The sequence below is a fragment of the Camelina sativa genome, chromosome 11, assembly GCF_000633955.1.
Source record: "Camelina sativa cultivar DH55 chromosome 11, Cs, whole genome shotgun sequence".
Lineage (NCBI taxonomy): Eukaryota > Viridiplantae > Streptophyta > Magnoliopsida > Brassicales > Brassicaceae > Camelina > Camelina sativa.
Window position 1 is genome coordinate 18,911,175 of NC_025695.1, and position 13,453 is coordinate 18,924,627.

At 29.0% G+C, this 13,453-nt stretch overlaps 2 protein-coding genes across 2 annotated transcripts; both read left to right on the forward strand.

The window, feature by feature from the left end:
- LOC104728121 (plant UBX domain-containing protein 16) lies at window positions 6,431–7,802 on the forward strand. Its single transcript, XM_010447150.2, has one exon. The coding sequence runs from the start codon at window positions 6,448–6,450 to the stop codon at window positions 7,738–7,740; it is 1,293 nt and encodes a 430-aa protein (XP_010445452.1). The 5' UTR covers window positions 6,431–6,447; the 3' UTR covers window positions 7,741–7,802.
- On the forward strand, window positions 9,267–12,414 carry LOC104723795 (DUF21 domain-containing protein At4g14240). Its single transcript, XM_010442207.1, has 12 exons — window positions 9,267–9,656; window positions 9,773–9,849; window positions 9,939–10,022; window positions 10,106–10,219; window positions 10,472–10,555; window positions 10,662–10,733; window positions 10,831–10,898; window positions 11,030–11,117; window positions 11,212–11,285; window positions 11,390–11,785; window positions 11,870–11,951; window positions 12,033–12,414. The coding sequence occupies exons 1-12, from the start codon at window positions 9,413–9,415 to the stop codon at window positions 12,132–12,134; spliced, it is 1,485 nt and encodes a 494-aa protein (XP_010440509.1). The 5' UTR covers window positions 9,267–9,412; the 3' UTR covers window positions 12,135–12,414.

Sequence of the window (13,453 nt, forward strand, 5' to 3'; positions counted from 1 at the left end):
ACTAAAATAGGTTTTTATTTCAAAAATATCACAATTTATTTTTTTTTCAAAAATATCAATAAAATATTATTTTTTTCCAAAAATACTTCTAATATATATTTTTTTCCAAAAATACCACATAATTAAACTAAAGTTCTAACACTAAAAACTAATTCTTAAATTCTAAATACTAAACCCTACCCCTAAAAATTATACCCTAAAACTAAATATGTCAACCCAAACCTAAAAAAAAGAAATTCTACATTCTTAAAAATAAAACTTTTGTGTTTGTGGTAATTTTGGAAAAAAAAAATTTGTGGTATTTTTGGAATAAAAAACTAAAATGTGGTATTTTTGGAAAAAAAACTTTTTAGTGGTATTTAAAGAAATTTCTCTTCTTTTTACACTTGATTAAATTAGTGACATTTAATAATTAAGAATTTAATTTTAAAAAAATAAAAACAATCCCCTATATAATAAAACGGAAGTTGTGTACACTATATAATTTTAATAATTTGGTTACAAATAGGTTATAGATTAAGTTTTATATTATTTGTATAGTCTGGATTTATTGTTTCCAAAAATATTAAAAACAATATTCTAAAAAATCATTTGATATCATCTAACTTACCATATTAATTTTCTTTATTAAATTATTCATCAAATAAAATCCTTTCATATTTAACTTAACATATTAATTTGTTAATTATTATTATACTTCACCTCTCATTTTTATATATGAGTCTATTTTGTGAAACAAAGAAATTCTCATATTATTTATTATAATTAAAAAATAGTTTTATTTCCTGATATACCATAAATTTAATTTTTAAAAACAAATATAAATGATTCAATCTATAAAATATTCAATTTTTATTCATATTATTCTTTAAATATAATATCTATTGAATTAAAAAATTTACTGGGTAACAGGTCAAAATTTGAATATTTAAATTCAATTTCATACTTTTTTGTTGAATTTTATATAATAGAATAAACTTTAAATAATTTATTTTGAAATATTTTTAGAATATTGAAACTTGATATTAAAGTTAGAAATTATAAACACTCTAAATTGGTTTGTTATAGCAATGTCAATAATATGTCACTATAATATGAAATAATTAAAAAAAAAACCAAGTATATTAAAACAAAAAGTATAACAATATATTAAATTACTCATAATATAATAACTCACTTTTTAAAAACCAAATTCACAAAATTATGTCTTATATTAACATTCAAGTCATGAGGTAGAATATACATTGTTGAAATAACTTCACGTACATAAACTAATACAACATATTAAAATTTTATTTTAAAATAGAAAATATACAAAATTTTGTATAAAATAAAAATTTAACCAGTGTTATAGCACGGATACTTATCTAGAATCATTAACAATATTAAACTTACAAAATAAGTGTTTTTGTCAAGTCATCATATTTAACATATGATTTTATTACATAATATTTTATCCAAACATTTTTTAAAAAATAATCACATAAATTCTATTTTATAAAAAAAAAATACAATGTAAATAAAATGAATTTCAACCCGTGCTCTAGCACGGGTCTTAATCTAGTTTGTAATATAATAGGTTAAGACTTAAGAGTATGTGCTACTAATAAAATAAAAATTATTTAAAATGTATAAAATACTAAGTATGGCTAAAATTATATATATATTATACATATAAAGTGTTAGTAAAAACACAACCATCAAAATAAAATCAAAAAATATTGATGATGATAAAAATTATTATGGCAAAGAGACAACTCTAAAAAAAAATAGAATGAAAAGTCATACTACAAAGCTATCTTGCCAAAAATACTGTTTAATGTATTATTAATATAAGATATTTAGAAGAGTGATAAACAATTGCAACTATCATAATATATTACTAGTGAAATTCAATTATGGAAAAAATGATATTAAGTGAGAATATCGAGCAAATGGTTGTAATGAGTAAATCCAATTTTTTAATAAAAGAATTATAAAAATAAAACATATCTAATTTCACTTGGAAAATTATAGTAAAAATAGACAATTTTTAAAAATAAAATAAATATAAACTATTAAAAATACATATATTCCAAAAATTAAGATAAATAGACGCAACTCTAAATTATATTGTCATAATCATTTCTAAAATCTTTCATTAGAAATATATAGAATAACAATGGATATTGAATATTATATTCAAATTATTTTTATTTAACATAAAACAGAAAAAATGTTTCATCCCTATATTTTGATTTAACACTGATTGTTAGTTATCAAAGAAAATACAAATATATATGGAGTTCAAAATACATGAATATTGAACAAACACAACTCTGAAAATGAAAAAATAGGGATGAAAAAATATGAATAAAATATGGTAAAAATACACATCTTTACAATGAACAGATGCAATCGTGTAACTTTTTTAAAAAATATTGTAACATATTTTTTTTATGAAAATATATGATAAAAAAATCACAACTGTTGTTGGCATTTATTCAATTTGCTTTAGATTTGATGCTATTATATTTACAACTATTAATAATTAAAATAATCAAAAGTTACAATAAATAAATATGGTGAATTGCAAAATATTATTATAGNTTAACATACACCCATGGATCCAAAGGCAGGAAAATCAAATCCTCTTTTTAGTTTAATAAACAATTCTCCATCATATACCTCCCTCTCCCTTACAAATGACCTGAAACAAGTATAATTCCAGCTCTTACAATATCTAAAAAAACTCTTAAAAGAAACAAAATCTCAAAAACCAAACGAGAGCTTCACATACTCAGAAAGGTAAAGAGTATTACAACCAGCCGCATTAACCTCTCGTTTCCCGATTTTTTCCTGAGAGAATCAAACAAAACAAAAATCATAATCAGGTTAAACCATCCTCAGAGTAGGAGAATTGAAGTTTTACCGGAGGTGAAGCGTAGGCTTCGAAAGCAAAACCGGCGAGGATAACGGCGAGATTGATATCGAACGAAGGCCGTTCCTCTTTCTCAGCTAAACTCACTTCCTTATTCGTCTCCGATTGAGCGAAGCAACGGAACGAATTAGCTTTAGCTCTGACTCTGAAACTTTCACGGAAACTGAATTTTCCGGGTAAGTGGCAAGCGCGGGAGTTAAGATAAGAGTAGAGTAGCGACGACGGTGTTTAGGACGGAGGAAGTGAACGGAGCAGTGTAATTGGAGAGAAGTCATCGCTACGAAAGAGGGATTCGAGAAATTTGGAGAAGAAGATGAAGAAGAAGTTGCTTGAGGATTTGCTTTATTCTGGAGATGTCTTTGGAGCGGATTTGTCTTGTTGTACGATATTGGTCCCAGTAAAGTTTTTTTTTTTTGGTCAATTGTCATAAATACCACTAAAATAGGTTTTTATTTCAAAAATATCACAATTTATTTTTTTTTCAAAAATATCAATAAAATATTATTTTTTTCCAAAAATACTTCTAATATATATTTTTTTCCAAAAATACCACATAATTAAACTAAAGTTCTAACACTAAAAACTAATTCTTAAATTCTAAATACTAAACCCTACCCCTAAAAATTATACCCTAAAACTAAATATGTCAACCCAAACCTAAAAAAAAGAAATTCTACATTCTTAAAAATAAAACTTTTGTGTTTGTGGTAATTTTGGAAAAAAAAAATTTGTGGTATTTTTGGAATAAAAAACTAAAATGTGGTATTTTTGGAAAAAAAACTTTTTAGTGGTATTTAAAGAAATTTCTCTTCTTTTTACACTTGATTAAATTAGTGACATTTAATAATTAAGAATTTAATTTTAAAAAAATAAAAACAATCCCCTATATAATAAAACGGAAGTTGTGTACACTATATAATTTTAATAATTTGGTTACAAATAGGTTATAGATTAAGTTTTATATTATTTGTATAGTCTGGATTTATTGTTTCCAAAAATATTAAAAACAATATTCTAAAAAATCATTTGATATCATCTAACTTACCATATTAATTTTCTTTATTAAATTATTCATCAAATAAAATCCTTTCATATTTAACTTAACATATTAATTTGTTAATTATTATTATACTTCACCTCTCATTTTTATATATGAGTCTATTTTGTGAAACAAAGAAATTCTCATATTATTTATTATAATTAAAAAATAGTTTTATTTCCTGATATACCATAAATTTAATTTTTAAAAACAAATATAAATGATTCAATCTATAAAATATTCAATTTTTATTCATATTATTCTTTAAATATAATATCTATTGAATTAAAAAATTTACTGGGTAACAGGTCAAAATTTGAATATTTAAATTCAATTTCATACTTTTTTGTTGAATTTTATATAATAGAATAAACTTTAAATAATTTATTTTGAAATATTTTTAGAATATTGAAACTTGATATTAAAGTTAGAAATTATAAACACTCTAAATTGGTTTGTTATAGCAATGTCAATAATATGTCACTATAATATGAAATAATTAAAAAAAAAACCAAGTATATTAAAACAAAAAGTATAACAATATATTAAATTACTCATAATATAATAACTCACTTTTTAAAAACCAAATTCACAAAATTATGTCTTATATTAACATTCAAGTCATGAGGTAGAATATACATTGTTGAAATAACTTCACGTACATAAACTAATACAACATATTAAAATTTTATTTTAAAATAGAAAATATACAAAATTTTGTATAAAATAAAAATTTAACCAGTGTTATAGCACGGATACTTATCTAGAATCATTAACAATATTAAACTTACAAAATAAGTGTTTTTGTCAAGTCATCATATTTAACATATGATTTTATTACATAATATTTTATCCAAACATTTTTTAAAAAATAATCACATAAATTCTATTTTATAAAAAAAAAATACAATGTAAATAAAATGAATTTCAACCCGTGCTCTAGCACGGGTCTTAATCTAGTTTGTAATATAATAGGTTAAGACTTAAGAGTATGTGCTACTAATAAAATAAAAATTATTTAAAATGTATAAAATACTAAGTATGGCTAAAATTATATATATATTATACATATAAAGTGTTAGTAAAAACACAACCATCAAAATAAAATCAAAAAATATTGATGATGATAAAAATTATTATGGCAAAGAGACAACTCTAAAAAAAAATAGAATGAAAAGTCATACTACAAAGCTATCTTGCCAAAAATACTGTTTAATGTATTATTAATATAAGATATTTAGAAGAGTGATAAACAATTGCAACTATCATAATATATTACTAGTGAAATTCAATTATGGAAAAAATGATATTAAGTGAGAATATCGAGCAAATGGTTGTAATGAGTAAATCCAATTTTTTAATAAAAGAATTATAAAAATAAAACATATCTAATTTCACTTGGAAAATTATAGTAAAAATAGACAATTTTTAAAAATAAAATAAATATAAACTATTAAAAATACATATATTCCAAAAATTAAGATAAATAGACGCAACTCTAAATTATATTGTCATAATCATTTCTAAAATCTTTCATTAGAAATATATAGAATAACAATGGATATTGAATATTATATTCAAATTATTTTTATTTAACATAAAACAGAAAAAATGTTTCATCCCTATATTTTGATTTAACACTGATTGTTAGTTATCAAAGAAAATACAAATATATATGGAGTTCAAAATACATGAATATTGAACAAACACAACTCTGAAAATGAAAAAATAGGGATGAAAAAATATGAATAAAATATGGTAAAAATACACATCTTTACAATGAACAGATGCAATCGTGTAACTTTTTTAAAAAATATTGTAACATATTTTTTTTATGAAAATATATGATAAAAAAATCACAACTGTTGTTGGCATTTATTCAATTTGCTTTAGATTTGATGCTATTATATTTACAACTATTAATAATTAAAATAATCAAAAGTTACAATAAATAAATATGGTGAATTGCAAAATATTATTATAGGTTCTCATCAAATCTCACTTAAATACATATATATGTAATTTAAAAACATATACAGAAAAAGTAATCAAAAGATTAAAACACATAATTAAACAAATCAACTTAAATACACTTAAAGTAGTTAACTTTAAAGATTAACTAAATAATACACTTAAATTAAATACTAATCAGTTGTAAAGTAGTTAACTTTAAAGATTTGTGTATATCTATAAAAAAAAATTGGAAAATATTGATTACATAATTTTAAATAAGACACTTAAATTAAATACTAACCAATTGTAAAGTAGTTAACTTTAAAGATCTGTGTATATGTATAAAAAAAATTTGGAAAATATTGATTACACAATTCAAAACGATAAGAAATTTTCCTTTTCCTTAGAATAAAAGGAAGCAACCCTAAAGGAAATTGTTTCTCCGCCTCACTCTATATATATAAAACTTTTCTATATCCCTTCTTCAGTTCCTCTTTTTCCCTAGACGTATTGGTTTCTCTCTGAACAAGCAACAATGGAGCCATCTTTTCCGAACCAACAGAGAGTGCTAACAACAAGGTCACAGCTTGACGGAACGATCGATCTCTGTGATCAGGATCAACTGATCTCGTCTTTCCTTGAGATCGCTGTCGGTCAGACCACAGAAACTGCAAGGGTATTCTTACAGACATCAGGTTGGAACATTAATGTAGCCATCGACCTCTTTCTGATCACCAACAACAACAATTCTGATTCGTTCACGCATCACGATAGTCATGAAGTCGAGGACTGGACAACATCAGGAACGTATGATAGTTCATACTCTGATGAAGAATCAGACTCGGATTTGTCTTCCTCGTATTCTCCTCCTTCATATATACTTCAAGAGGGTTCTTTTGAAGATGTGAAGTTTTTCTCAAGTGAAAAGAATCGATGGTTGATAGTGAATCTCCAGTCCAGGACGGAGTTAGCTTCTCATACACTTAATGAAGATGTATGGTCAAACTACGTGATTGCTCAAGCAGTTCAGTCCAACTTCATCTTATGGCAGGTCTATAATGACACAGTCGAAGGTCAGAAAATCTCTAGTTTCTACAAGATCGAATCTGCTCCTCCTGTGGTGCTTGTAATCGATCCCATCACTGGCCAGAAGATGGGTATGTGGAGCGGCGTGATTGAATATGACAGTCTTTACGAGGAATTGATGAAGTTTACGGACGCTGGTCCTCACGAATACATTGCTTCTCTGATAAGGAACAGGCGGACGGAGACTACAGAGACCTGTTTGTCAAGCAACATCGCCTATGAAACCCCTGCTCCTTCCTGGGGTGAAGAATTTGATGGAAAGGAGGATACTTGGTCATCAAGTAACAATAACAATCAAGTTGCGGATCCTTCTTTGGAGCAAGAATATGAAGATGGAGACGAGTGGGAGACTCGGTCGTCATGTAGCGACAACAGTGATGACTTCGTGCCTCCTTTTATTGGGGAAGAATATGCAGAGTCTGATGAAGTAAAGGAGGATGAGGCTTGTTTAGAGTTCCCGGTTTTGACAGAAGAGCCAAAGGGAGACTGTGATCCAATTGTTGTGTGTAGTCTCTGTCTTCGATTTCCAGATGGGAGGAGAAAGCCGAGGAAGTTTCTGAAGAGCGAACCGATTCAGCTTCTTTGGTCTTTCTGTTATTCTCACATGGATGAATCTGAGAAAAAGGCTTTCAAGCTGGTGCAGACGATTCCCGGTGCTTCCAAGACTCTAGATTATGGAGCTGACATCACGTTTGACCAATCTGGGCTTGCTAATTCGATGATCTCGGTTACTTGGGGATGAAGCTTTCAAGGTTTGAATTTATCGGATATGGTGCTGAGTTGTTCCTTCTTTAGTCTTTCTAAGTTCATTGTGAAGAAACAATAACCTTTTTAGTTTTTAGTAATACATATATATATTCTTTTGTTTTGGTCATGTTCTACTATGCGACTTAAGCAAATATATATATATATATATATATATATATATATATCACTCTTCCAAATCACTTTAATGGCCCAACAAGTTAAGGTATATCTTGGCTTCGAAATCGCAAAGAGGATCATAAATTTTGAATTTTTGATGCGAATAGTCAATTGCTAACTACGTTAGTGTGATACTTCACATTCTGTTTAAAGCAAAATATCAATACGTGTAGTTTTTAGTATCTTAACACAATTAACAAATTAATATTTAGATTCACCTAAACTTATTTCTTTTTCATATTTGGGATTCAGAAGGATTTCATTTTATTAAAGACAAATGTTTTTTTTTTATTTGATATGTTCTTTATGGTAGCGTACCGTAGATAACTTATATAAGATATTTTCTGGTGTTATCGTTTGGGTCACATAAATGAGAAAGACATCCAAAAGGTTCATACGGATTTATATGAACTCCTTTGATTAAGAATATTATGAAACATGTGAATTTTTCAATACTGAAAAATGATTAAGACTATTTTTCTTGAACACTATAATAGGGCGAACGACTTATTGGGTCCAATACATAGAAATGTGTATGGGACCAATAATTTAAAGTGCAAAATAATTTATTAATCCTTTATAGTTTATATATTTACATATGATTTTAGTAGATATTATTGTATTTATCAAAAAAAAAAAACAAAATATTTTGAAACTTTCAAAGAGTTTCATTATGAAGTACAAAATCATCATCACAAAACAATTACAAAACTCCTTTCATCAACTTTTGGAGGAAACTATATATTTATATACTGTATATTTGCTTAGAAATATCTATGTAACAAAAAATGTTGAAGGAAAAAAATATATTACATTTCAAAATAGAAAATATCTTAGTTTATAGAGAAAGAACTAAATCATCCTTTCCCAAACTAAAGAAAGAACTAGAATACAAGAACTATGTATGTCATCTACCCATCTTACAATTGACAACCTAAATAACGCTTCTTTGCAATACCATGTTTGTTTAACAATATAAATAGGTCATTACTTGGAAGAATTTCATTTGAGAGAACACTTTAAAATCTCATGACAAACATATATCAATCACAAAAAAAAAAGAACAATTAAATTAAATAGTAAGAAAAAAACAAAAACAAAACATGTTGCTTGTAAAAGATTCTTCTATGAGATCATAATAAATCTCTGTGGACACGCTACAATTTTAACGTTTGTGGTTGTGGGGAATAGGGAGCTTCACGATACAAACAAAATTAAAGGGGTCTTCTTAACATAATGATGAAACTTTGAGGGTCTAAATTCAATTTTCTCAAAACATTTTTGCCGTTTTGTTATACAAAAAAATTGTACTGAACTGAATCCGCGACATGTTGGTGAGATCCAACGAATTATAAAATTATCAAAGAAGGGGCCAAAAAGAAAAAGGGGGTCGTGTGACCAGAGAATCACATATTCATCGTGACGATTCTAATAAAAAAAAAAAAAGTAATCGAATCATCATCAGCTTTGTTTCCGAGGTAGAAGGAAAGATGCATCTGATTAATGCGGTGGCGGCGGCGAGGATGTTATCCGGACTCGGACAAGCCAACAGTAACGGCGGTGAAGCGATCCCGTTTGGATCGTTTGAGTGGATCACTTACGCCGGAATCTCTTGTTTCCTCGTTCTCTTCGCCGGAATCATGTCTGGGCTCACTTTGGGGCTTATGTCTCTTGGCCTTGTCGAGCTCGAGATTCTTCAGCGCAGTGGTACAGCTAACGAGAAGAAACAAGCCGGTGATGATTTGTTTGAATTCGTCTTCCTTCTTCCTTCTTCTTTCTCGATTCAATTAATTTCTTCCTTATTTGGAATTTGGTTTTCTGATTTGTGATTCTGTTTGAAATGTTTTCAGCTGCGATTTTTCCGGTTGTTCAGAAACAGCATCAGCTATTAGTGACACTGCTTCTCTGTAATGCTATGGCGATGGAGGTAATCTCATATTCAAGTCTCTTAGCTATTGATCCTACAGCTCTTTTATGAAATTGATAGACTTATACATTAGTTGAATACGTTGGCAGGGGCTACCTATATATTTGGATAAGTTGTTCAATGAATACGTTGCGATTATTCTTTCCGTCACTTTCGTTCTTGCTTTCGGTGAGGTATGTGTTTTTTGGTTTTGCTGAATCTAAGTTTATGGTTTGTCTATCAAGGATTTGAATGATTTTTGAATTCGCTGTTTAAGGTGATTCCTCAAGCGATATGCACCAGGTATGGACTCGCCGTTGGAGCAAATTTTGTCTGGCTTGTCCGCATTTTAATGACGCTATGCTACCCTATTGCTTTTCCCATTGGAAAGGTAAATTTTAAGAGTGTTTGGTCAAGAATGTTATTGTTGTATTTCTGCCTGTGAAAGGTTGACCATCAAGTGGAAATTAATTTATCTTTCATTTGATTCCGTCTATCTGTGAGCAATTGATGGCTTTTTCAGGAAATGTATTTTATATCTGTTCTTTTGGTTATTGTTATATGCTTGTTCTTGTTATATACAATGAGTTCCATATTTCAAGTTTTGCTTTCGGTTAACTTTTTTTTTAACGCTTATGGTTAGATCTTAGATTTGGTGCTGGGACACAATGACGCTTTATTTAGGCGGGCTCAGTTGAAAGCTCTTGTATCCATTCATAGCCAAGAGGTAGTAGAGACTGTGAAAATGCTGAATACTTTGTTTCCTTTCTCACAACCTTTTGGAATTTTGGATTACGAATTTGGTTACTTTGTTGCTCTTACTATGGTTTTAGGCTGGCAAGGGAGGTGAACTTACGCATGATGAGACCACAATCATTAGTGGAGCTCTTGATTTGACTGAGAAGGTATGTGCTTGACTTTCTAGAATTTCAGAATCATGGCTTGATCTGTGTAGAGATATTATCACAAGTTGTTCATGCAAAAGTGGTATTTAATTTACAGACTGCACAAGAAGCAATGACACCTATTGAATCGACTTTCTCCTTGGATGTAAATTCAAAGTTGGATTGGTGAGTTTTGGTTCTCAGCTGTCTTACTTGCCTGAAAGATTTTACCTGTTGTCGCAGTCATTTCTGCAGCTACTTTCAGGTCATATTCAACTTTGTATCTCATATTGCATTCTGTGTAATTAATCTCTTAGGGAAGCTATGGGTAAGATTCTGGCACGAGGCCATAGCCGTGTCCCTGTTTACTCTGGTAATCCAAAAAATGTTATCGGACTTCTTTTGGTAATGTCATTGACTCTTATTTTGCATGGTTCAATGCTTGTTTATCTCATTGACAAACTCTAATCAGGAAATTCTCCCTCCTCCCTTCTTCTAGGTGAAGAGTCTACTTACTGTTCGCCCTGAAACAGAGACCCTTGTCAGTGCAGTTTGTATACGTCGAATTCCAAGGTATTGCCATTACTAATGTTCCCTCCAGTCTTTTCCATTTTGTTTCGACAAGTATCTTTGTGTAAAATGAAGTTTCGCTTGTTGATGTTATAATGCTGCAATAGGGTTCCAGCTGATATGCCTCTGTATGATATACTCAATGAGTTTCAAAAGGGAAGTAGTCACATGGCTGCAGTTGTGAAGGTTAAGGGGAAAAGCAGAGTTCCTCCTTCAACTTTGCTTGAAGAGAACACTGATGAAAGCAATGACTCCGATTTGACTGCACCTCTGTTACTAAAACGAGAAGGAAACCACGACAATGTCATTGTTACCATTGACAAGGCTAATGGACAATCGTTCTTTCCAAACAACGAGAGTGGACCACACGGGTTCTCACATACTTCAGAGGCTATAGAAGATGGCGAGGTAATAGGTATCATCACTTTGGAAGATGTGTTTGAAGAACTTTTGCAAGAAGAAATTGTGGATGAAACAGATGAATATGTTGACGTACATAAAAGGTTAGGCTAATATACTCTTAACTCTATGGCATAATATCTTCTGCAACAATGTTTGAGCCGCTGAATTTTTTTCTTCATTTGCAGGATCCGAGTAGCAGCAGCAGCGGCCGCCTCATCGATAGCGAGGGCTCCTTCAAGCCGGAAATTGCTGGCACAAAAGGGAACTGTGAGTTAGCACTCTTTTGTTCTTTGCTGTTTTGCTTTGTGCAGGAGAGAAAGTTAGAATTGTTGTAACTTGTATTTGCAGGGAGGACAAAATAAGCAAGGTCAGCCGGTAAAAGGTTCAGGTGGTCGGGAACAAGATAAACTGCTTGGAACTATTGCCGAGCCGATTCGAAGAAACAACTGATGTTGTGTCCTTGCTTTAGGAGCCAAAAGCTCTGTTGCGGTATAAAAAAACAAAAAAGGGGAAATAGAATAACTTAAAAGATCCAAGTCTTCTGTTCCGTTGATAACTTATACATTATCCATCCTGTTTATTTTTATAGATAAAAAAAAAAGTCAGCAGAAGCAATGGTTCGTCCCAAATTTTTGAAGATGTTTTGTTTCCTACGGATACATAATGTATTCTACAAAAAATACGTACAATTTGTAATGGACTGACTCCATAACTTAATTCTTTTTCGGTAGAATGCAGTAGCAATGAATAGCTAAGGTCAGTCTCACGTACTGTCGTGGGCGCTAATTTTGTAAGAGAAATCTAACAATTCTACGACGTCTCTTTTCAAACTACAACATCTCAAAACTCTTTTCTAAAATACCATAACCATTAAATAAAATAACTATAATATTCTTAGCCAAAAACTAAACAAAAATATTTATTATTTTATGTTGAAGTTTTGAGATGTTAAACAAAAATAATTTTAGTCCACAAATATAAAAATACACAATATTGAAGTTTTCAGTAGACAACAATAAAATTTTAGTAGACATGTTTCACCCACCGAAATCTATAGATAATTTTTTAGTGGTAAACAAATTTACACCCTATGTATAAAAACACATGCAGCAGAAAATAAATTTTGTCCACCAATATAGAAATGCACAACAATGAAACTTTTGGTGGACAACATTGAGTTTTTCAGTGGACAACATTTAAATTTTCGGTGGACAACTTTAATACTCTTACAGATGAAACAAATCATATGGGCTCTCCCAGGTAGTATTAACGGACAATTTTTTTTTTTTTAAAAGTTGTCCACGAAGTTTGTTATTTAGCTATTTGTCTTTTTGTACTTTGGTTCTTTATTTTATCCACAATAAATGATGTATCATGTGTCTGCTATAAAAGGACAATATTATTTATATATATTTTTCCAAATTCATGCTTATAAACTAAAGGTTATTTTTGACTTTTTAACTATACATTGTGGTAAAACGCGAAAAGTGTTTTACAATGTGGTAGAATGGAAAAGTTTTGAGTTGAATGTGGTAGTTATGACTAAATTCTCATTTTGTAATACGGATAGTTTTGATATAATGCGTCAAAAAATTCTCCATTCATTGTTAATCTTTGATATACAAAAAAAAAAAAAAAAAATCTTCAACTTATTATTACAAAAGATTCATCAATAGTTTTGTCAAATTATTTTACTAGACAAATAATTTTTCATCTTTTCATTGATTTCGTCGAATTAAGTTTGATTAACGTTAGATCTACTTTAGCCT